The sequence below is a fragment of the Gymnoscopelus microlampas genome (assembly GCF_963454915.1).
Source record: "Gymnoscopelus microlampas genome assembly, chromosome: 10".
Classification (NCBI taxonomy): domain Eukaryota; kingdom Metazoa; phylum Chordata; class Actinopteri; order Myctophiformes; family Myctophidae; genus Gymnoscopelus; species Gymnoscopelus microlampas.
This window is the reverse complement of record NC_139947.1, coordinates 16648035-16673832: the sequence shown is the minus strand read 5'-3', so window position 1 is coordinate 16673832 and position 25798 is coordinate 16648035. Positions and strand designations below refer to the sequence as shown.

At 41.7% G+C, this 25798-nt stretch overlaps 1 protein-coding gene across 1 annotated transcript in view; it reads right to left on the bottom strand.

The window, feature by feature from the left end:
* cacna1fa (calcium channel, voltage-dependent, L type, alpha 1F subunit a) overlaps positions 1-25798 on the bottom strand; it is a 34812-nt gene that overhangs the window by 7654 nt on the left and 1360 nt on the right. The window contains exons 3-40 of the mRNA XM_084069981.1: positions 22711-22850; positions 22233-22378; positions 20655-20807; positions 19983-20179; positions 19694-19797; positions 19211-19353; positions 18876-18947; positions 18653-18716; positions 18523-18549; positions 18181-18341; positions 17593-17818; positions 17041-17248; positions 16698-16818; positions 16102-16174; positions 15894-15957; positions 15275-15332; positions 14422-14518; positions 13702-13831; positions 12720-12779; positions 12078-12184; positions 11353-11440; positions 10921-11028; positions 10300-10352; positions 9661-9807; positions 9312-9513; positions 8155-8313; positions 7181-7291; positions 6875-6958; positions 6554-6574; positions 5548-5679; positions 5206-5271; positions 4743-4834; positions 3777-3936; positions 3060-3187; positions 2176-2272; positions 1827-1929; positions 1080-1181; positions 266-390 (exon numbers count right to left, since the gene is read on the bottom strand). Coding sequence (XP_083926107.1) covers positions 266-390; positions 1080-1181; positions 1827-1929; positions 2176-2272; positions 3060-3187; positions 3777-3936; positions 4743-4834; positions 5206-5271; positions 5548-5679; positions 6554-6574; positions 6875-6958; positions 7181-7291; positions 8155-8313; positions 9312-9513; positions 9661-9807; positions 10300-10352; positions 10921-11028; positions 11353-11440; positions 12078-12184; positions 12720-12779; positions 13702-13831; positions 14422-14518; positions 15275-15332; positions 15894-15957; positions 16102-16174; positions 16698-16818; positions 17041-17248; positions 17593-17818; positions 18181-18341; positions 18523-18549; positions 18653-18716; positions 18876-18947; positions 19211-19353; positions 19694-19797; positions 19983-20179; positions 20655-20807; positions 22233-22378; positions 22711-22850 — 4329 coding nt within the window. The remainder of the gene's footprint in view (positions 1-265; positions 391-1079; positions 1182-1826; positions 1930-2175; positions 2273-3059; positions 3188-3776; positions 3937-4742; positions 4835-5205; positions 5272-5547; positions 5680-6553; positions 6575-6874; positions 6959-7180; positions 7292-8154; positions 8314-9311; positions 9514-9660; positions 9808-10299; positions 10353-10920; positions 11029-11352; positions 11441-12077; positions 12185-12719; positions 12780-13701; positions 13832-14421; positions 14519-15274; positions 15333-15893; positions 15958-16101; positions 16175-16697; positions 16819-17040; positions 17249-17592; positions 17819-18180; positions 18342-18522; positions 18550-18652; positions 18717-18875; positions 18948-19210; positions 19354-19693; positions 19798-19982; positions 20180-20654; positions 20808-22232; positions 22379-22710; positions 22851-25798) is intronic.

The following is a 25798-nucleotide window of genomic DNA, read 5'->3' as shown; positions in this document are numbered from 1 at the left end:
AAAACAACCTGTGGATATTTAATTATAATAAGATTTTATTTCTAATAGTCGTTAACAATATCGTAAGTGTCCTGTTCTTCCAGAAATAAGGTTAATGAATAATACTGCTCCAAAAAAAACATGCATAAACACACACACGCACACACATACAGTAGACACACAGACACACACGCATGCAATCAGGCTTTCAGTGTCAGGAAAATTGGATACTTCCCAAGTTAACAAAATCACACAATCTGACTTGAGAACAAGAAACAACGTTTACCTGGAGGGAAGCTGCCCTATCCTTCTTCTTGCTCTTCCTTTCTCTCTCCTTACGCTTACGGAACTTTTTAAAGTAGTCCTGAATCAGGAAGCTGGCATAGAACTTTCCACAAGTGACCTCATCCCCTGAAGAGAACAAACATTTGTGTGAAATGGAAACCATAGTTTTATTTGTGATATGGATAAAGCTGGCAAATGGGCATTATGTGGTTAGCTACACCAATTCCATACATAAACTTAACCATCTCTGTCCTAAAGCCTAAACACAGCCATTTTTAACCATAAACATAACCATGTTTAATGTAACAGCTAAAACATAAACAACCTTTTCAACAAACCTATCTCCACTCTGGCTATTTGCGCAATGCATTATGGGTATTGTCCTAGTGGTCCAGAGGCCACTGCTTACAGCAGTGATTCCCAACCTGTGGGCCGTCATAATATTTCAAGTGGGCTCGCTAATAATTGGCAAAACATTAAGATTTTATTGATAATATAACACTAATTAAAATAATAATAATAACAAAATCATTTTGTTTTTACTTTAAAAAAGTGAAAAATTTGTTTTCATTGCGATGCTGATAAATAATAACTTAAAATGTACAATAGTTCCATTCATCCAAGCCTGAACACAATTGATTGATTGATCATTAAAATAAGCTTGCGCTGAAAATGCAAGCCACCACTTAACAAAGTGGTCAGATCAGATGGGTGGTCCGCGAAGGCATCCACGGGTCCACAAATGCTTGAGATTTTCAAGTGGGCCCTGATCCAGAAAAGGCTGGGAACCACTAGATGACAGTACTGTGGTTTACCTCTAGGGGGTGGAATAATTTCATCGATGAGCTTTGGCTTTGTGCGCTTCCATAGCTTTTTAATGATCACCTTCAGCTCCTCATTCTGCTGATCAATGGGACCTAAAGGACAGATCAATACACAGCTGGGTTGATCAAAGTCTGTCACATGTTTACAGTACAGCCATCCTACAGTACATAGCAGGATGTGATTAATGTGAAATTGTTGTACTTAGAGCTTTCTCAACATTGTGGATAAAATAATAGCAATAATAATAATAATGGTATTGAAAATAAAAATAAAACAATACTACGATTTTCATTTAAGCAGTATACATAGCATACTGTATATCAACAATGGTGTGTGTGTGTGTGTGTGTGTGTGTGTGTGTGTGTGTGTGTGTGTGTGTGTGTGTGTGTGTGTGTGTGTGTGTGTGTGTGTGTGTGTGTGTGTGTGTGCGTGCGTGCGTGCGTGCGTGCGTGCGTGCGTGTGTGTGTTGAGAGAGCTAGAGAGAGAGGGGGGGTGACACACACACACACACACACACACACACACACACACACACACACACACACACACACACACACACACACACACACACACACACACACACACACACACACACACACACACACACACACACACACACACACATACACACAGACAGACAGACAGACAGACAGACAGACAGACAGGCAGACAGACAGACAAAGACCATGCGCAAAGCGCGTGTGTGCGCGTGTGTGTATATGCGTAAGAGGCAGAACCTTCTGTCTTAATCTTCAGTGAGGTGCGCACGAGAGCAAACAGAGTGGCACTGAAGGTGACAGTCCCATCAGGGTGCAGAGGTACATTCATGGCAACCAGTCTCTGAGGAGAGAGAGAGGAGTGCGTGAGTGAGTGAGTAGAAGATATAGGAGGCCACTAATTGGATTGTTGGCAGATAATTGGAGACACAAACCAGGGGGGATGGGGGATAAATTCTACTGACCGCATGAATTCTTCTACAGTACAGTATATACATATATATATATATATATATATATATATATATATATATATATATATATATATATATATATATATATATATATCAGCTCTGTGGGCGGGGCTTACCCTGCAGGCCACACGGTGAGGGCACAGCTTTCCAAAACCAAGAGGGGGCTGAATCCTGCGCAGCATGGTCACCACATCAATGTGTTTTATTCGACCTCTGAAAGCAGACAGAGAAAGATCATGTACTGTACAGCTGTGGGAGGCAGAGACCGTATTTCTCTTCATAATAAATATAACTAACGTTCTTTTGTTTGTGTGTGCGTGTGCGTGTGCGTGTATGTGTGTGTGTGTGTGTGTGTGTGTGTGTGTGTGTGTGTGTGTGTGTGTGTGTGTGTGTGTGTGTGGTCGCTATGGTAAATCCTGGGGTCTAATAGACGTTTGGTAAGGCAAAAGAGCTGGTTGCTATGATAAAACAGTGGCTAGAGGACGGAAGATATACAGCAAAGTCTTAAGTGGGATTTATACTTTGTCGTATTTATACTTTGGGCGTTTTTTTGTTACTTTATTTCGGTTTTATGACTGCTGTCATCATAACGTCATCATGACGTCATTGTGCTTGCTGGGATAGCATTTAAAAACATCAGGAATAAAAGTATTGCCCCCCCCCAAGAAAATATTATGATTGTGAAATTATATTTTGTATGATTTTGTCGGGACTTAAAAACGTATTACTTACTTAATTATTGACTTTGTTGTACTTTGCTCTGTAAGCCGACGACAGCCATTACAGTATCCATCTGTTTCAGTTGGGTATGGTACTTTTTACCTAATATATTCTTGTAAGGCAGCCATAGCATTACAATGATGCAGACTACATGATGACAGGCCATTGCTGCCTCATAAAAGTGACGGGGGAAATAACAAACTTTATGCAACGGACTGAGGTGTTGTAAAAGTGCAACATCTAGTGGCTGAATGTTCTCTAGTGCCGCTTTAAGTCTTACGTGGCCTCAGGGTCGTAGTCGGACCAGACTCGCTTAAACTCATCCAGGTGGTGGGTTCCCAACACAGTCCAATCTCTGGTCAGGTACTCAAAGTTATCCATGATGACAGCAATGAACAAGTTGATGATCTGGAGAGACAAACAGGAAGAGCACTTTCATTTTGCAAGGACTTACTTTAAACCTAATACAATATAGCAGGTACAATATCTGATTTATTTTTTACGACGTGGCTCTGCAAGAGGCTGGCCCGGATACTGTATAAGAGCCTGTGTGTGTGTGTGTGTGTGTGTGTGTGTGTGTGTGTGTGTGTGTGTGTGTGTGTGTGTGTGTGTGTGTGTGTGTGTGTGTGTGTGTGTGTGTGTGTGTGTGTGTGTGTGCGCGTGCGTGCGTGTGTCTGGGTGCCTGGAGAATCTCACAAACCGCTGCACCAAACGTGCATACTGCAGTAGGCCACAGAGCTACCTCCACTAACGGTTTTCACGTTTTCTACTTTTTTAAATCGTTTATTAAAATTGGCTAATGGCCACGTCACTATGACTCAGACATAACCATAAACAAACCCGATACGCCCATAGAAAAATGGATGAAGAGATAGACAGACAGACAGACAGACAGACAGACAGACAGACAGACAGACAGACAGACAGACAGAAGGACAGAGGCTTCCTCATTTTATGTATGATTTTTTTGTAATAGAAAATGGAAACTGTCTCTCACCAGGTAGGCGCAGAGCATGAAGAAGCTGATGAAGTATATATATGCCAGGTTGCTGCCACAGTTGTACTCTTCTCCAGGCTCCGTATCGGCCTCGGGGTCACAGCGTCTCCCTGGCAATGCTGCCAGCATGATCTCCTGCCACTGCTCTCCTGTAGCACACCTGGAAGGAAGAGAAAATGCAACAAACCTGGGTGGAACAAAGGAGGTACGTAAGAAGGGGGGGGGGGGGGGGGTTGAAGCGAAGGAGCTGCGTGTGTGTTGTTGTGGAGGAGATGGGCAGAGTTCAATGGCGGCCGCTCGTGTTGTTTCGGCTCTGTTCGGCTCAAGCCGTCGCCGTTCGGTGTCGGTGGTGCGCACGCTAAACGGTAGGAAAGTGATTCACCTTCTGTTTTGTCCGTAATGTGGTGAGTGGAATAAATTATGTTGCGACGTGGAAACTGTGAAGTGAGCAATGATAGGTGCCCTACGCCACCCGTAAATTGTGAAAGTCCGACGTGGCTACTGTGTTGGCGAGCTGTGCTGTGTCGCTGTTGTGTTTACTCGATTACAGAGCTGTGGCTATAGCGTCAGCGGCGCGCGGAAGTAACTTGTCGTTTATATAATTAGATACCTGAGACTGTTTTGTAACCATGACTGTTACTATCTACATAAGATAAGGTGTTTTGGTATGAAAACCCACATTTTCTTTATTTGACGGGTATCCTATATCATAACTGTCTGACATTTGCAACAAACCACTTGAAAGTCGGATGAGAACTCAACAAGTTATGATGACTGTAATTGTGGTGAGACCTGCTGCTGCAATAGTCATACATAGCCTGCCCCTGTCAATATTACTGCTACAGATGCCTCAGGTGAACAGCAGCGGCCAATGGGGCATCTATGTGGGAAGCCTGAGTTTGATTTAAGAGCAAAATGGCCGCCGTTTGAAAGGTTGTGCTCAGGTTCTTGTTCTGTCTTTCACACCTGAAGAGCACCAGAACAGCCATGAAGAAGGTCTGGAAGTTACAGTTCCTGTTGATGTCGGTGCTTTCATCTATGGCCACCTTTCCAAACGTCTGCAAGGAGAAATAACACACCAGACACCACTGAATATACAAACACAGGTGAGGTCGGCTGACTGCACCACAGGGAGAACACAGCACTCTTTACAACATATCAGGAATGCATCCTTCTAGTCATGATCGTGCACTGTAGCTTGCTGTTCTAGCTGACTCAAAACTCACACAGCTGATTAGAGTCTCAGATGTACAAGTTTCAGTCAAAATGATTTTGCCCCTGAATGCGCACGCACCCAGTAATGTTTGTAAAGAAGAAACAAAAATAATTATGAAGGACAAACAACCATCCTAGAAACAGACTCGCAAAAGACAAGTATTTCAACTCTATAACTCTGCATCACACAAAGTCATATTCATTGTGTACTCACCTGCATGCCAATCACAGCATAGATGAAGAATATCATGGCGATCAGCAGGCCGACATAAGGCAAGGCCTAGGAGGAATCAAAATAAATAACGTGGTTAAAATAAGATCCTTCAACTGAACCAAACCACAAATGCAGATGTGTGTTGCCCTGGCAATCTGCTATTGCTTGGTTTTGGTGCCAGGTGATGAGTAATTGTTGAGAGTGACATTACCTGACCAGAAAAAAACAGCCAACAGCAGATGGCCTTTTCACCAGGCTTCACACACATTTGGGTTTTGGGGTTTGGTTATCCTTTAAGTATACAGAACGAAACTAATAATGACTTCCAGCATAATACAGTACCTGGAGGGACTTGAGAAAAGTCCAGAGTAGAGTTCGAATGCCCTCCCCTTTGCTGAGCAATTTGACCAATCTCAAGACTCGGAACAAGCGGAAGAATGTGATGGACACTTTGCCGCTTTCTTTACCTCCACCCTGGGTAGAAAAACCATAGTTCAGAACTCACGAGGGAGCCAAGGAGTTTAAACAGGCCGGCCTCCGGCCAGTAGCAATGAGAGTAAACCAGTTAAAACAATCATATATGTTTGAGGTTATAAGTGGTAAGAGATGACAGTGAATCATAGCATGGCTATGTCATTGCTTCCTTTCTCCTTCTCTTACAGATAAACATTACCTCTGCAGTTTGGAGGAAAATGTTGTGAGGTAGAAAATATTATTGTACAGAAAGATATTCAGCATTTAGCTTACATGTTTCTGGAGTAGGCTGTCAAGGAGATTTGACTAATATGGAATTGATATATTTTTTTCAAAGTATTGTTGTTGTTGTTGTTGTTGTTTGTATAACAACAGGTTATACAAGGTCCACTGTTTACATTTAAACGTTTTACTTTAAGATTTCATATGTTAACCTCTGGGTTGACAAAGCATAATAGGATTACGTTTTAATTGCTTACCCAAAATAAAAATCAATCAATCAATCAATCAATCAATCAATCAATCAATCAATCAATCAAGTTAAGTAGGAAAATAATATAATATCCTCCTATAAAATGGAGAAAACCTTGTCAGTCATTTTGTTATTCTGTCATCATCCAAGTTTTCTCCTCGGCCAGTTGACCAGTCATTCTAAAAATGCACATGGGCGTTCACCTCTGGCATATGAAGGGAGTGGCAAGGTCACTTTTCCAAAAAGTAAGCTGTTTATTAGTATTTTTGCCACAGGTTATGGGATCTGTAGCTGCAGTAGGCCAATTTGAGAGTAAAATGCAGTACAGGATATCTAGAGCTTGAGTAGTTGTGTGTGTGTTGTGTCCGTGAGTCGGTGCATGTGTGCGTGTGTGTCTCTTACCTCAGGATGGGCTCCACCCCCCTACATCAATAATCCAAAGATTCCAGAGCAACCAGTGACAGCATGTAGGATGAGGGTTGAAACAGACATAGTTAAGATAAACTAAAACATGAACATTTATTTGTAAAATTATAATCCCAATGTCCAAACGTGTCTGTTACAGGGTTAAGTAATAAGTAATGAATGTTTATGGTTATCATTTTATATTTTTAACTACTGCTGACTAAAACTGTGCACAGTAAAAAATATTATAAATCTCCAGCAACTTGTGTGATGTCTGCTGTCACCATGACAACTAAAACCACAATGTCACAAACTCACGCTGAGTTCGGAGACTGCAATATCCAACACACTGCCCACCACGATCAAAGCGTCGAAAGAATTCCAGGCATCGATGAAGTAGTGCTGTGCATAAATCACCAATCATTAATCAATCATTAACATAATAATATCCAGCAATCACAAAATGAAAGGAGTTCTGAAGCCTGATCATAGATCCATATTCACACTCAGACCCAAAGTGAGTCTTATGAATGAATATATGGTCAATTAAATCTATGAACGTTTCAGCTCTGGCAGAAACGACTGTTACTGCATCAATATTATTTTCTATATTTTTAAGCTCACATGCATTCGCAGTGCCATCAGTTTGAGGATCATCTCCACTGTAAACACGAAGGTGAAGATCAGGTTGAGCATGTCCATGATGGAGGTGAACATTTTAGACTGTTCATAATGCTGAAGGAACAAACATGAAACAGAAAAATGTTGTAAGTAAGTGTAAGTGATATTTGATCAGAAAATTAACTAAGTGTTAAAGGGGAATTTTGGACCACGATTTTCTTACCTTTTCTATGATGTTATGATATCCTAGGATGAATGGTACAGTAGAACAATTTCATAACTCCATCCCGGGTCCGCCACAGCTAAAAACACGTGCCAATAGGCTGTGCGCTAGATCGCATATTTTGATAGCTTTTTTTAGCTTTTTTTATTTTTTATTTTAGATCTGACGTTCGTTCATAGTGACAGAACACTATGCAATGTGATTGTCTTGAATGCGCCCCACCGGAAGTCTCGCTAGACGAGATTGAGATCTCGAGATTTAAATCTCGTCTAGCAAGACTTCCGGTGTCTAGTGCAAGGCCTATTGGCGCGTGTTTTTAGCTGTGGTGGACCCGGGATGGAGTTATGACATTTTTCTACTGTACCATTCATCCTAGGATATCATAACATCATAGAAAAGGTAAGAAAACCGTGGTCCAAAATTCCCCTTTAAATACGATCTAACACAGTGATTCCCAACCATTTCTGAAAATTGAACCTTGAACCTGAACCACTTGAAATTTTGGAAAGCGTTCACGGCCCACCCATCTGACCACTTTGATGGGTAGGCCACCTGCATTTTCAGATCATCAATCAATGATTCGATTGTTTTCATCACTATGAAAACACATTTTCTCAAGGATTTAAAGATAAAAGTCAGTGTTTTGCCAATTATTTTGGGGCCCACTTGCAATACCCTCGCAGCCCATCAGTGGGCCTGGGCCCACAGGTTGGGAATAACTGATCTAATATATTTACAGTATATTATATGTTACCTGTACAGCCAGTGTGAGGGTGTTGCCCAGAATGAGCACAAACATCAAGTATTCAAAGTGGCTGGAGTTGATAATCTTCCAGAACTTGAGCTGGGACGGGTTTTTGGGAATATAAATCTTTATAGGCTGAGCTTTCAGTGCGTAGTACACACATTGACGCTGGATTGGGATAGAAGAGAAAGAAATAATTGGAGTTGGATTATATGGAGTCATGGAAATTATCATATTCAAGATGAATTACAAGTGCAGCAAGGAATGCTAAATAGACAGGGCAAAACTTATAACAATTTGATAGTGTACCAAACTTTTTAGCTCATTACATGAACAAATAACATTTTATTGTGATATTTACTGCCTCTGTAGTGATCAGTTATATATTGAGGTCAAAACATTAAATCACTTTGGGAGCAAAAAATAATAATTTAAAAAATCCAGTGTGCAGATACAGTATAGCCTACTCTCTTCTAATTGACTGTGATTTTATCGTGCACATGTTGGAATAGTGTGGATGTGCGCGCAGGGGCCTGCAGCAGTTATAATAAAAGTCTTTATTTAGAGTACAGAGAAAACACGAAAGACCAACACATTTGGGCATTGAGACTTCCTCAGATTGTTCTAGACTCTAGAACTTTCTGAGTCAGTATAGCATCTATACTGTACCTCACAGCTGCAACATAAGGCACACTCTACTGTATCTGTCAAGACTGTTCCCACAGTAAATTTCACTTCAATACAGCAGCTGGTTTATGTCCCCAGAGGTGGCAAAATAAACCATGTAGAAATTCAGTTTTGTACCTGCACTGCAGCCAAGCGAGTATGTGTGTAAAAGCACTTGTCATGAACATCTTAGGATTTTAACCAAACTCTATATACTTTGTTCAATGGAGTCCCCCAAATTTCTTCACCGCAAATAGCAGATCTACAAGCTGCATGTTGCCTTCTTTCGCTGAATGTTCGCCTCAGAATAGGGACACCATGGTTACATGAGCCATCACCCATCCTAACTCACAATTGTGCCTGGACCTGGATTTTCATGCTCCTGACCATAGAAGTAAAACTTTCCTTTGTTTTGCTTTTCACCAATAATGACAGTTTGATGATGGAAACAAAATGTCACTGTATAAACATCTTTCAAGATTTAGCAAAAAAAAACTAACTTGATTCTTGTTGAGTTCACAGTTTTTGAACTCCGCCTCCCCTTGCTCTCGGAATGTGATGATGACAAAACCCACGAAGATATTCATCATGAAGAAGGCGATGATGATGATGTAAATGATGAAGAATATGGATATTTCCACTCGGTTGTTGTAAATTGGGCCTCGCTCTTCGGCGTTGGCATCAACAGCTCTGTAAAGGAGCCTGTATACACACACACCAAAAAAATGTTTTAGTTTTTATTGGGTGCAACTAACAATTTGGGATGATATATCGATTTGGGGGTTCCATGACATGATAACGTTTGAGAACCACTGAGACACACAACATTAAAGCCAAAGGTGTCCTCACTGTGGCCAGCCTTCAAATGTTGACACGGTGAACAGAGCCAGCATCCCCTGCAGAACGTTGTCAAAGTTGAAGTCATTGTTCTGCCAGAGCCTCTCTCTCACCATGGGATGGTTCATGTCACCGTCTTTGAAAACCACGTAGGTCCCCCTAAGGTTCAATACAGACAAAGTCAGAGAGAGAAGAATGAGGCTGGTACATACAGAGGTTCAACACATCAAGGTTCAAGTTTGTAGTTTTTGTGCAAGGTTGTTACATCTTGTGCACAGGTACATAAGAATAAAATATATTTTTGTTTACAATGTACATGTAAGCTTGGCAAATTAACCATTAGCAGTAGCTGCCATAGTACCTTATATAAACAACTTCACAGTACAGTACCTTCTACAGTATATACGTACAACTGGTAGCAACAGTCAAGCTATTAAGGTGCATAAAAGACAGGAGAGGGAGGTGTGTGTGTGTGTGTGTGTGTGTGTGTGTGTGTGTGTGTGTGTGTGTGTGTGTGTGTGTGTGTGTGTGTGTGTGTGTGTGTGTGTGTGTGTGTGTGTGTGTGTTGTTCTTCTGGCTTGGTTTATTTTTATCCTTGTCACGAGACGGATGTTAAAGACTGAATAATGTAGAAGATAAAAGTTAACTTACTTGCACTCATCTGGAGTGTGTTTCGCTTCATCTGTGCAACAAAAAAATCTTCCCTGTAACATAAAATACCAATTAGTCACCAGACCTGTATCATACTATCATTATGAGCAGGGTTGGATTGGCTGGGGGTAATATGGGGGATCCATGCCACTGCTTTTGATATCCCCCTCTGGTCATTCATTTTTATGGCCAGTGGGGATATGTTTTATCCCTGCTTCTGGTCAGAATTAATTAAATACATACTTTTGGGAAATGTAGACTCTCTGATTTATCTGATAGTATCACACTTAAAATGTTTAATTTAGAATGTACTGTATGTTAACCACATTAACACTGGGTCCCTATTTTGGGCAAATTTGTCAAAATGTTTAAATGTTTTTCGTCTCACAAAAAAATAAAGATTAAAAGACCGAAAGTATAGAAGATCTACAACATGTTACATCACGACATGCAGTGAGCTTGTAGATCAGCTATTTTCGCTATTTGGCCTTTGGGGGAACTAACAGAATACGGCTTAAGTGGTAAAGAAGATGTCTCCCCCACAGTTTTTCTTTTTGAACAAGTTCAACCTTGATTATGCGCTATTATTTAATATGCATGTTTAATAAAGTCCAGTCAGACCTTGAAGAGCTGCACGCCGATGCAGGCGAACATGAACTGCAGCAGCGACGTGACGACCAGGATGTTACCGATGGTACGGATCGCCACAAACACACACTGCACCACATTCTGGCAACACACAAAGAAACACATAGTTTTACATACATCCACATTTATGTTCCCTAACACAGTGGTTCTCAAAGACCCCCAGGGGTCCTTGAGGCCGATTCAAGGGGTCCCCAGCTTAATTATTGATGATAGTTAGGAACCAAATGGGCCCTTACAGGTCTGTGACTCTGAGAATTATGGGGGTCTGTAGCCTAATGCATACCAAGTTGGGGGTCCTTGAAAATTTGAGAACCACTGCCCTAACAAACGTTTTCAATGTATAATGAGAGGAGAGAAAGAAAGAAAGAAACAAGCAAACAAACATACAAAGCTGGACAAGCTTACCTTGAGGCCCTTGGCTCGGTTGATGGCCCTCAGGGGCCTCAGTACTCGCAGGACTCGGAGGATCTTTACCACAGAGATGGCACTTGAGCTGAGAGCAACAATGTGTACCATTTAGAACAATGAAGTCAAATAACATAAGACCACCAATAAAACTATGAGAGGAGAAAGGATGAGAAAGTGAAAGCAGAACTTTAGTAGTAAGAAATGTAGAAACCGTGAATAAACTCCCTTTATTGAACACTAGAGAGCACTATCGTCAAATTTCAGAGACTGCTCTTCATACTTACATCATATCATCATATATGGTTCCTGACGGGCAGACACCTTCCATATTTCAACATTTTTACCCCATAAATTAATGCCCTAGTTCGTTGTACAAATGTAGCACAAAAATAGCAAAATATTTACCAATCTGATCTGATCTACAAGCTCACAACATCTCTCATTGAGAAGTGTTGTGAGCTTGTAGATCTGCTGTTTTTGCTATTTTTGAAACATTTTGAAAGCGATTAATTTTGTCTGTGAATTATTTTATCTATTTGACCAATGAGAAGTATTGACGGACAGCTCTGCATTTTAAGGAATCAAGTATGAATGCAGACTCACAGCAAACAGTCTTAAGAAACAGTCAGCACTCACAGAAGACGTTTAAGCGTTTTTACTTTACCGCAGCAGCAGTCTGACTGACTTTCTTAAGTTGTATTTATTTTAGGCAGGTTACTCACTGGAGGAAGAAGGATGTGAGAGAAACGCTGACGACCAGCAGGTCCAGCATATTGAAGGCGTTCCTGCAGAAGGCGCCGGAGTGCAGAAACGCTCCATAAACCGTCATCTGTTTACAAGCAGAAGAACAAATTAAATTCAATGATTTATCTAAAACAGTGATTCTCAAAAAACTTTTATTTCATAGATACTGTACCATGTTGGTATGCATTAAGCCACGGACCCCCCATAACTCTGTATAAGAGCCACTGATCTAAAAAAGATGTTTTCTGTTTCATTTGTTAATTTTGTGTTTACTCCTGAATTATAATCAGCATTTACTTCATGTTGCACTGATGTTGTCATTGAATGTCAGTGTTTTATTAGGGCTGCAACTAACACTTGTTTTCATAATAGATTAATCCATCAACTATTCTTTCATTATTCAATAAATATATATGATATATGATAATTTCCACCCAAAAATTGGGAGAAGGGAGCGGACCAAATATAGAGCCCTGGGACCCTAAGTATAGGGTATAAGTGGTTAAGTCAAGTAATATGGAACAAAGACAAACATTCATATTTTGATTGGATTAATCTTCTGTTAACTGATTATTGGAAGTGTTTCAGCCATGACTTGGATGAAGTGCGATGCTGCTGACCTTCAGTACGATCTCCACTGTAAACACTGAGGTGAACACATAGTCAGCATAACCCAGCACCTGAGGACAACACACAAGAACATCATCTCATTATGGTATCAACATATGTAAAGTTTAAGCTATACATTCCATAAGTTATAGATACTAGTCCATACTCCCCCCCTCCCTGCACGCGTCCTGTCACGTCGCGAATTGGCCTCACCACTACACCACCACTACCGAGGTTTGTCAAATGATAGGAGGATGTTACATCTGCTCCCATGACATCTTCCTAATTTCTCTATCTGTGTGTGATTGTCTGACTAGAGACAGGTGTGTGGTGACTGGTTTGAAGCCTCGTCTGCCTAACCCTCAGCTACAACTCTTCAGCAATCTAGCCTCTAGCTCTATAAGCTCTGCCCTGCTCTTCACTCCTTGTCAGATCCTAGCCTTTTTGTTGTACCACTTGGCTCGCAATAAAACTCTAATTTGGGGATTTATTTATACAGCAGATTCAAAACATGGCAGGGCCAGGCAGGCTCATACCCTATAGTACACTGTTATGTCAACACAGCTGCAGCTAATCAAATTAATAATGGGTGAGTTTAATTTAAGTGTGGCAATGTGCATTGACATACTGTTAGTGCTGACTACTGTCTATGCTTGCACATTGGCACATCTATAGCTCTGGACACACTACATCTAACACACCCATTATTCATTTGATTAGCTTAGCAGCTGTTGCTCACTGTCATGTTTTTAATCTGCTGTATTATTATTTTTTAACTTGAACTGGAAAACAAACCATCATACTCCATCCATCCATCGTGTCTCTTGCCACTTCACTGATCTACATTAACAACGTATTGTAAGCGACACATACGATGGAGTATGAGGCTTAAGTATGAGCAGGCTGAGATGATGTTGGCTCAGCATGAAGGTACTGAACGTGAAGAGATCAACTTGGACACGATGGAGATGATCGGATGACGGTGATTCTTACAATGTTCCTGAAGGAATGAGATTTGATGGGATCCTCGGCGGCCAAAGAGATACTGCTGGCGATGATGAAGATGAGGATGAAGTTGGTGAAGTAGGGATGATGGATGAGGTTGTGACACGCCACACGCAGACTGGCAGAAGACGAGGAGAAACATCAGTATACATTCTATTAATTATTATGAAACATCTCAATAATTTCTCTCAACCTCTAGTAGAACATGTGCACAATGTCATTGCACTTGTTTTTAGGATGTTCAATTAAGATTTAATTTTTCAATAAATGAATGCCCTATTTTTTGTAGCAAAGTAGCAAAATCTACAAGCTCACAACACGGGGCGGCAGTGGCTCAGGAGGTAGAGTGGCCTGGCCGCCAGTTCGATCCCGGGCTCCCCCAAAGACAAAGTTAATGTCGAAGTGTCCTTGAGCAAGACGCTGAACCCCTAATTGCTCCCGATGAGCAGGTTCATGCCTTGCATGGTTTCCTCCGCCATCGGTGTATGAATGTGTGTGTGAATGGGTGTGTGAATGGGTGAATGTAATGCACAATCATTGTAAAGCGCCTTGGATAAAGGCGCTATATATATGCACCATCGCGAAGAGCTTGTAGATCGACTCTATCCACAGGAGATTTTCCCATTCTCCTCAGAGTCCTCACAATAGAATGATAGGATTCAGCTAAAGTTAATGTACATTGAATAGAATCATAGAATCTGCAATTACCAGTTTTTCTTCCCAAGAAGGAAGAATGAGCTTCCATCAGGAATCGGGTCAATTTTCTCCTTAGGTCCTGAGAAGTCAGGTTTCATTGGAGCGATCCCTACATAAAAAAAAGATCAACAGTTAATATATAATAGCACTAAAAAGTATTGGAAACATTATTATAGCAATATTATATATTATATAAATATTTGAATATTTAGGGAGGAGGGGTTGCTGTTATAAAGATACTCTTTGTATCTTTGGATCACAGCCGTGCTGATATACAATATAACAGCACAACCTTAATGTGGGACAACAGCTAAACCGAGTGTGTGAATAGGCTAAATGTTTAGCCATGTAACTAGCGGAGACAGATTCAGAGCTCCGTGACTGATTCAAATTCCTTTTTTTTTTGCCGATGGGTTCCCAGATTGCTAGCGGTGTAATACGTTGACAGAAAAAAGTTCCAGTGATATGTTACTGTGTACCAGCACTCTTGGAATGCCTCTGCCATAACCATAACCATAACCATATTTCATCTTATGTTTTAAATGTTTTTTCATAAATGAATGCCCTACTTTATACTTCATCATACTGTAAGACTGTTGCAAAAAGTAGCCGACCTACTGTACAAGCTCACAACACGTTGCATCACGATATTTGTGATATCTTTGCTACTTTTGCCTATAATAACATGCCCAGAATTGGGACGCTAGGTTGAAAGTCTGTCTGTGGGTTTTATGAAAATTGAACCCATGAAAAGAATTAAACAAGCTTGTGACAAAATAATAACTGCAATGTAAATCCATTGGAACACAGGGTACATTTTTCCACTTCCTAAAAAGTAACCGTGAGAGAGGAAGGTCACACTCACCCTCCAGTCCCTCAATGGCCCTTAGCTCCTCATTCTCCTGCCAGTCATCTTCTTCGTTCTGCACACAGGAAACACAGAGAGGACAATCTATACTGTAAAATCCAATGGAACCAAATGGACCCATAAGGTTCCATTTGGTTCCATAGTTACAGACCCATAAGGGTCCATTTGGTTCCATAGTTACAGACCCATAAGAGTCCATTTGGTTCCAGAGTTACAAACCCATAAGGGTCCATTTGGTTCCAGAGTTACAGACCTGTAAAGGTCCATTTGGACCACTGGTGGTCCCTGGACCAGAAACTGAGAACCAGTGAAGTAGATGACAACACTAGTGAGAAGTTACTAAACGTAGAACATCAAAAGAACAGTCGCACTCACAAGTTGAAAGTCTCTACAGTTGTTTCCCCTTTTTTTCTTTGAGAAAAAGAAAACTTAAGAGACGTTCAAGAGGGGGTCATCCCTATGTTCCCCGGGTTCTACGGTCCCTTCAAGAGTGCGCCTGTTCTTTTGATGTTCCAAGTTACTGGGAATCTGCACCCGACAGAGAGGTCAATGACAGTTTATTCATCCTTATTTAGTCGAGCACGGCGAGCCTTTGAAGTTACTAAACATCCCATACCGCTGCATCTTCCTCCTCCTTGTCCTCATCATCATCCCACTCCTCTTCCTCGTCCTTCTTCTCTCTGCAAAGACAAACGCAGGGTAGAGTAGAATTGTTTCATTGTAAAGAAAGCTAATATATCCGTCTGTGCTCTTATAGGACATAAATACATGTACTTATATGTACAATAACAGGATGGATCAGAGTTCGTCAGCTCTTCACTTACGGCTCTTTCTTCTTTGCTCCTCCGCCCGCTAAGTTGTCCACAGCAATGGCCAAGAAGACGTTAAGCAGGATGTCTGAACGCCACGTTAAGGAAGGAACTGCGCTTAAGAACAGGTGGACATAACATCGGCCATGCTTTTAATAACGACTGAATCATGTGGATCTCAGGATCCACATGGGAAATGGCGTGGCTCCAATGTGGATCTCAGACTTCATGTGGCCAGCCTGTGACACCAGTCGCCTATGACATATCTATGATGACGTATGACTCCACATTGGGTTTCAGCCCAATCAGAGCCCCATTGACTTCCATTATGAAATGAAAGTCAAATATTTAAAAAAGTATAAAACCAGTGAAAAGGAGGTACTGTACTGTAGGTACTGTGGTCTACTGGCAGTGAGAACAAGAAATTCTGTGCCGAGCGGTCTAGTGGTTAGTGAAATTAGATCAAGACACACAGACCTGTGTCGTGTAGCGCAATGGTTATCAAACTTTTTAATTTCAAGGACCCCCAGTTCGTTATGTATTAAGGCCACAACAATAAGAAATTCACCAAAACACTGAAGGTACATTGTCACCAAGCAGAGAAAGGATACAGTTACCAACGACGAAGAGGATGACAAAGTAAATACACACGACCATGTTAGGAAAGATCGGCCCTCCATACGCCATGATACCATCATACATCACTGCATTCCAATCCTCTCCTGTCAGGATCTGGACAGACAGACAGACAGACAGACAGACAGACAGACAGACAGACAGACAGACAGACAGACAGACAGACAGACAGACAGACAGACAGACAGAATAAATACATACAGTAATACAGTCAGTAATGCAGTGGTTCTCAAACTTCGGACCCCACATCTCAAAAATATTTTGTGCCAGGGATCTTTCAAAAATAGCAGATCTACAAGCTCATAGCGCGGCACTCACCTGGAAGCAGGTGAGCAGAGCCTGAGGGAAGGAGTCGAACGTGCTTCTCTTCATCTGAGTGTCGTCGAAGTTGAATTTGCCTCCAAACAGCTGCATGCCCAGCAGGGCGAAGATGATGAGGAACAGGAAGAGCAGCAGCAGCAGGGACAGGATGGCCTTCATGGAGTTCAGCAGGGAGTTGACCAGGTCAGACAAGGCCGCCCAGTGCCTGCAAAAATGACAGGGAAGTTTGAGTGGTTTGCTATGGGAACTGTCGAGGGAATTCTGGACCAAACAGTAATTGACGAGGCAAGAGGGAGAGGTCTTTGTTTTGGAGGTAAACCCATTCAATCCAGGGATGCATCCGTCGTGTCACTTTAGATTTCTTTGGCCATTCAAAAATAGCAGATATACAATTTTTGAAAAATCGTGAAACTTTTTACAAATCTTTGAATATATATTTTTTAAAGCTAACATTTGTTAAATATGTTGTTCCAAGGACCCCCGGAAGCAAAGATTTGAGTTACAAATGTTTGCTTTAAAAAATATATATTCAAAGGTTTGCACAAATACCGTGTCATCTTGAATATCCTGAGCAGGCGGATGCAACGCAGCACGGAGACGCCGATGGGCGGGATGAACTCCAGCTCCACCAGTAGCGTCTCCAGGATGCCGCCACACACCACGAAGCAGTCGAAGCGGTTGAACAGAGCCATGAAGTAGATCTGCAGGCCGAACGCGTACATCTTCATGGACATCTCCAGGGTGAACAACAGCAACATGATCTTGTTGGCTCGCTCTGATGGACAGAGATGACATGGGGGGGGGGGGGGAGTCATTGGGACATTGTTTATCCACTTGAAATGGTCCCCACTCCTTTTTATTTCTTTATGTTTTATTTCTTTGCACATACGTATGGGAAATGTATCCTCTGCATTTAACCCATCCTAAGTATTAGAAGCAGTGGGCAAGTGCCCTTAACACAGCACCCTTTCAACCTGACGTTCCTATTTGGTTATGTCGTTATAGGCAAATATTATAGGCAACAATTTACGAAAGTACAATATAGGGCTTAAGTGGTTAATCCTCCACATCAAGGCCACACCCACTTATCAGAGAAAGGGGTTTCTGACAAAAAAAACACACTGTATGTATCCTTACCTTGCATCTCTGTGAGCCACTTGGGTTGTCCGTAGTGTTCTGAGGCGCTGGCCACAGTGTTGAGGAACACCAGCAGAAGAACCAGCCAGTAGAAGTTATTGGTCTTGACGGCAACACGACAGTTTTTCCTAAAGGCGTGATTCAGCTGACACAACTGATCACTGATGTCAGAGAAAGAGAAATTATTTTAAATCATATTAAATATTATTATTATTATTACTGTATGTGGTATGCAATCTTACTCGCTGAGCCACAGGGGCACCCCTCACGACATTCTGTATCTTTATTATTTTCATTATTTTCATTATTATAAACTAGCCATAGATGAAACTGAAAACTTACCAGAAACTATTGGCCAGCATCTTAGCCCTAAAGAGAAGAAGAGGAAAGGAGAATGATGAAATTAAACCATCAACTAAACCACACACCTGTAATGTAAAGCAAAAACCTGGACATGTTGCCGTTCTCTTACACGAGTGAAGCACAGAATCCACTGTCATCTTCCAGATACGCGATGTCATCATCAGAGTCCGATTCTGGTAAACAACATAGAAGAGTCATGAATAGTACAATCCTCAGTGTTCTTTTATCTGTGAGACACTTGTGGGTCCATTTAGGTCTTTTTTACACTCTCAGTGTTAATAATTAACATTTCCTGTGTGGATGCACCACAGAAGCAGTGAGAGTGGTCTTACCAGGTCCTCCATCTTCACTGTGTTTGTACCAGCCAAACTTCTTCATCATCTTCTTCTTGGCAATGGCAGCACCTTCGGAGAAGAAGAGGATTACGTTGCCGTAAGATTACATCACCCTCATGACAATTCAACATATTTGTACGTATTATTCACCAAATGAAGTTGATAATTTTGCAGACTAAAACTATGACGACAAATGTTTGCCGACTACCTTTTTTTCACTGACGAAAACTAAATAAAAACGAATCTACGATGACAAAAACTAAATATATTGACAATTCCGTCAACAAATAAAAACTGGACAAAAATGGGGTGTGTCATGGTGTTGTACTAACGTTTGTTGCCCTCTTCATCGACAATCTCTGCCTCGATGAGCCAGTCCATGTAGCCGATCATGTCTTCCTCCATCTGCTTGCTCTCCTGAGCCTTCTGAAGTTCACCACGCGCTACAGCCTTCTCTCTTTCCTTGGAGAACTCACTGCACACACATACACACACACAAATATGAGCAGACACACATAGTCTGTGGTCTCTCTCTCACAATGGAGAGAGGGTATTGCACTGATGTCTGAACTACAATAAAGATGCCGGTGCATCTAGTGTCCAATCTGGTGTGCGGTCTGTTTCAAATAACTTTACTGACATTGTCAATCAGTAGATGTCCTACCCTGTCTCAGTGGAAGTAAAGGGAGACCACCTCCAACCACTGAGGATGTGCTAGTTATATTGTATCATCATACTCTATGATACAGATTTGTTAAAGTAATGCTTTATTCCTGGGTTGTATCTTTAACACCGATCACCTTCTCATTGCTTACCCGCTCAACACACCCAATACAAGGTTGATAATGAAAAATGATCCAAAGATGACCAGGGAGACAAAGTAAATCCAGGGAATCTCAAAGCCAATGGCATCGTTCATCTGTTGAGAGAGAGAGGAGAGAGAGAGAGAGAGAGAGAGAGAGAGAGAGAGAGAGAGAGAGAGAGAGAGAGAGAGAGAGAGAGAGAGAGAGAGAGACAGCAGATGGAAGCATTAGTGATGATGAGGAGATAGAGACAGAAGTGCACAGTGAGGAAGAGGAACCACTCAGGGACATGTCTCTGTACCCAGTAGAGGACATCCGTCCAGCCCTCCATGGTGATGCACTGGAAAACTGTCAACATGGCGAAGAAGATATTGTCGAAGTTGGTGATGCCTCCATTAGGCCCCTCCCACTTGCCCCTGCACTCTGTGCCGTTGGTGTCGCAGAAGCGGCCGTTGCCAGCAAATGCACACGGTGTCGCGTCATCATCCAACATCAGCTCTACAGCAAAGAAATGCAGAGGACAGAAGATCAGGTTTTGCGTCCAATCAGCAACTGGAGAGTTACAGAGTAGAACCTAATCTCTCGCTATACAAACTTCATCGCTCAGTGTCTGAAAGTTATGATGTTTAGAAAGGTTTGAGATATCAGTCGGAGGAGTGTCCGTTTTTTAAAACAGTAAATTCTTCATTTTGTTTCAGTATTCTCTTCCTTTTTAAAACCGTTAAAACAAGCTATTCCAGCTTGTGCTGCCCTGTAATGGTCATGGATGTGTAGACTGCTGTGAAATACAAACACTGTGTTCAGGCTGTTCAATTAGAGGTGGGAGGTGCTGGTTGTGGGAAGAAAAAAGTTAAATCATAAAGAATCACAGGAAAGGGCTAGGAGTGTGCGGTCCTTTCCTGTGCATGTGAATCCTGAGAGAGCTTCATTCTTTATGTGTTCAAACTGTGTTTGCAGTTTGAAGAGCAGAGACCTGTGCCTGAGTAGTAGCAGGTCTTGTGCATCCTGCCGATGAAGAGCTCCAGGCCGATGATAGCGTAGATGATGATGACGAACATCACCAGCATACCGATGTGCAGCAGAGGAACCATGGCTTTCATGATGGAGTTCAACACAATCTGCAGACCTGGAGGCACATGCAGTTTCCATTATCCCACATAAGTAGTACATGCTAACATAGGGTGTTAACTATAGAACATTTTCTTTGCGATTATTCAATCGATTACTTTTCCAATTAATGGAATAATTGAGAAGCATGTTTTTTGTATATATTTTCCAAATTTTATATATATCAATGAATCAACGCAAAAGAATTTCAATTGCTTTTTTTAGCGGTGCCAACCGCTCTACACTTGACTTTGTCCGTATGTCCGTCCGTCCGTCCGTATCAGCACGGGATGATGAGCACGGGATTTTACACAGCTATAACTCCAGTTTGCAGCATGCCACCAAGTCCAAATATGGTATGTGGACTTAGACCACCAATAGGGACGAGCATGAATTGCTGAAGTTAGCAAAGAGGGGTCCAGGGACCCCCAGCGTATGTTATGTTTGTCCGTCCGTGTAAGCACGGGATGAGCACGGGATTTCAAACAGCTATAACTCAAGTTTGCAGCATGCCACCAAGTTCAAATATGCTATGTGGACTTAGACCACCAATAGGGACGAGTATGAATTGCTGAAGTTATCAAAGAGGAGTCCAGGGACCCCCAGCGTATGTTATGTCCGTCCGTCCGTGTAAGCACGGGATGAGCACGGGATTTTAAACAGCTATAACTCCAGTTTGCAGCATGCCACCAAGTCGAAATTTGGTATGTGGACTTAAACCACCAATAGGGACGAGCATGAATTGCTGATACCCCGCCCCCTCTGTCTTCCCATTGGCTGGCCTTCAAACAGCCATAACTCAAGTTCGCAGCATGCTAGGGAGTACAAATTTTGCACATGGACTAAAAGCACCAATAGGGACCAACTGTTATTACTTAAGCCCCGCCCCCTCTGTCTGCCCATTGGCTGGGCTTTAAACAGCCATTATTCCACTTTGCAGCATGCTACCAAGTACACATTTGGTAAGTGGACTCAGACCACCAATAGGGACGAACTGAAATGAGTTAAGCCCCGCCCCAAAGGCACCGCTTACTTCACACAGGGTGTGATTTTTAATAATCGGCTGAATCGATTCCTGAATTGAAGATACAACAGAGCTACTTAAGCTGTTAAAAGTGTTTAAGTGTTAAAAATAGCTACATTTGCTGATCTACAAGCTCAGAACGCATCAACACGCTGTGAGCTTGTAGAGCTGCTATTTTTGCAATTAAATTAATTAGTTTAACACCTGTGCCCCCACGAGCATGCACACACAGACACACACACACACACACACACACACACACACACACACACACACACACACACACACACACACACACACACACACACACACACACACACACACACACACACACACACACACACACACACACACACACACGCACGCACACACACACACACACACATGCACACACACGTGTGGAACACATTGTGAACTCACTTGGTACTCCAGAGACCAGTCGAAGTGGTCTCAACACTCTGAAGGCTCTGAGAGCTTTGACGTCCAAACCTCCAGGTTTACCTGCAGCGTGGTGAGCCTCCCCTGGTTTATGATCTGTCGTCACTTCTGCTATCACACTTATCAACCTGCACACACACACACACACACACACACACACACACACACACACACACACACACACACACACACACACACACACACACACACACACACTGAATGACCTGGACACACACGAATAACAACTCTACAACTCTAACATTACTACTTTTAACTTCCATAACTGTATCATCTTTTAAAAGCAGTCTTAACACTGGAATAACTAACAGGAAATTCAAATCTGCATAGAAGAACAGAGACATTATACCGCCCTAAACAATTGTGAGTTGAAGTGCACGTTAGTGCATCTGAGACAGAGAACTGAGAGAACACTTCTAGATCTCGTAATGTAGCTGTATACCCAACAATGACGATGACGAAATCAAGCAGATTCCATCCACTGCGTATGTAGGCACTGGGATGCATGACCAGACCATAGGCCAGAATCTTTGTGAAGGTCTCAATGGTGAAGATGACCAGGAACACATACTCCACTTGTTCCTATACACACAACATGGGTGCAGAGGGAACACAGAATGAAAACATGTAGTACAATTTAACTTCCTGACAAGTCACTTATAGGCTACATGACATGAGTCATTTAGAGTTATTTTAAAACGCTATTAGGCATTTCTGAATATATTAAAACACAGTCCCATAGGGCCTCAGATCAGGGCTATTGGAAATCTATGTAACATCTATGTAACTATGTAATAACCATAAAAGCATGTTCTAAAAGGATGGAACAACCATAGAGATAAAACCATGTTCTATGGCCGTTTATTATAATTTTTCTGTTTAAGTCCCTGTTTTTGATCTGTTTTGCTCTGTTTTATTTACTCTGTATAGGGCTTTAATTGTATGTTAATGATTTGAACCACGTCAGAAGCCATTGAGGTGCTATATAGAAGTACTTACTTACATAATATTTTATTTTGCAGTTATTGTAAGCATTTCCAACCACACAGAAATGAGCAGCATTAGCTGCACAGCGCTGATCTCTGTGGCTTTGTGACCTCTTAACCCACTGCCTGGTTAACACTGGTTAAGCCGGTCACCAGATCCCTTTCCAGCAACCTTTGGCCTAATACTAATCACTGCCACCACTGTCATTAGTTACTTAACACAAGTTGGCACAGGCACACACAACATGAACAAAGCTCATGAGGAGTGCATCCATAAGGAATTGCATTGTCAATATTTAGTCACAGATTTAAATCCGATCAGTTTATGAAAGTAGATAATGTGATCTTGTGAATTACAGACGACAAGGTTTGCTTCTAACAACTCACGAGGCATGTTGCATACTGTATATGAAATCAATGACAAAAATGACAAGGCTTAAAACTTTCCTTTTTGAAAAAGCTTACAGTTAGAGCTGACTCTGGCTTGCCTGGGACTAGCCCTTAAGTTATACAGCTATGCTTACACTGCTGTGGATCTTCTCATGACTCACCAAGCTATTCTCTTCTCCTCTCTCTCTATCTGTATGCCTTGTCTGTCTGTCTGTCTGTCTGTCTGTCTGTCTGTCTGTCTGTCTGTCTGTCTGTCTGTCTGTCTGTCTGTCTGTCTGTCTGTGCGTCCATCCATCACTTCCTCCCCAGAGTTTTGCTTTCTTGTCTCACAGGCTTCTATGGATCGTGATTGTAAACCCCTTGTATGTGGATTGAGGGTTTCAATGGACTATTATAGCAGTTATTGTTATTACAGTATTTGGGTTGTCGCATCTCTGTGCCCCCTTCTCTCTCTCTCTCTCTCTCTCTCTCTCTCTCTCTCTCTCTCTCTCTCTCTCTCTCTCTCTCTCTCTCTCTCTCTCTCTCTCTCTCTCTCTCTCTCTCTCTCTCTCTCTCTCTCTCTCAACCCAACCGGTCAAGGCAGATGGCTGCCCACATAAAGCCAAGTTCTGTTCAAGGTCTCTTCCAATTGAAGGGGAGTTTTTCCTTGCTGCTGTTGCCATGGAGGAACTGTTTCTGTCTCTGGAAATTAAAGAGTACTAGACCATACCCGGTCAACGCATCCGTGGGGGGATATGCGCACATGATCTGGCAACCCGGGAGGCAGTTCGTCCCATAGCTGGGACCCATAGTTAAGTTCAGATGGTAATGGTCAATGGCTGTGTGCAAAATCAGAGCAATTGCTCCAGCCACTGAGGAGAACCGGGTAGCTTCAACTACTCACTCACCACTACAGACAAACTCACCCTTACTAGAATTATAGTAGGATGGTCTTTACCTGCTCTATACTGTGTCAAATATAATGAGATAACTTTAGTTGAGACTGGGGGGTAAATAAACACAATTGGCCTGACTACCTTGACAAGTGTGGTGTGAATTATTCAGGAGGGAATCTCATGTGAAACTGTCAGACTTCACCATAGTGTTACGAAGTGTCATGGAGTCCAATCCAATAAAGGGATCCGCTCCTTAAGCAACAGAGCACAGATCCCACAATGCATCTGGGGGTGGGGGTGCACCAGGGGTTAGCTAAAGTATCATGTTCATTCATGGTCATATAATTTCAAGTAAATGACTGCTCGTGGTTATTAGCTTTTAGTGAGTAAAATGTCTCAGGTATATACTCAGGTATACATAATAATCAGATCAGTTCATGTCATGAGAGAAAGAGAGAGAGCAGATGGTCTGTGTTTAAGTATTGTACTTTTAACATAATACTGTCTTAAAAACGGCTAGAAACATAAACTAAGGAAAGTATTAGGTACAGTATTAGACGATAAGCAGAGATTGTAGGGATATTAATGAACTGAAGCATAATGCAACAGGAATGGAATTTTAGCAAGCATTGGTGGAGACCTCTATTCAGTGGTGGAAGTATGTACTTTCCTCAAGTACAAGTAGCAAATCCACAATGTACAAATAGTCTGTTAGTGAAAGTCCTGCATTCTCAATTGTACTTAAGTGAAAGTACAAAAGCATTGGCATCAAAATATACAGTACCAAACGTAATGTATGCAGCAAGGTCCTTTTCACAATCATATTATTAATTATTGTTCATCACTTTAATGTTACAGCTGGTAAATTATCACTTAAATAACCTAAATCTGCAAAGTAACTTGTACCTACAGCTGTAAAATAAGTGTAGTGGAGTAAAAAGCTAAATGTCTGCATATGAGATGTACAAAATGTAGATGTATAAATTATCAAAAACACTCAAGAAAAAGTACCTACAAATTGTACTTACTCTAAGTACAGTACTTGAGTAAATGTATTTAGTCACTGCCTCTGTTGGATTAAAAGATGACAGTCTGTCCTTGCGGTGTAGTTACAGAATCAGTCCATTACTTTCTTCCATTTCATATCAAGTGGTATTTGATCCTGACATAGATTGTGTTTAATCTAATACAGCAACAAATGGCTGTTCTACATGTTTCATTTTTAAACCTTTCTAAATTGTATGTTCAGCACAAGCCTAGATCAGTTGTTCTCAACGTG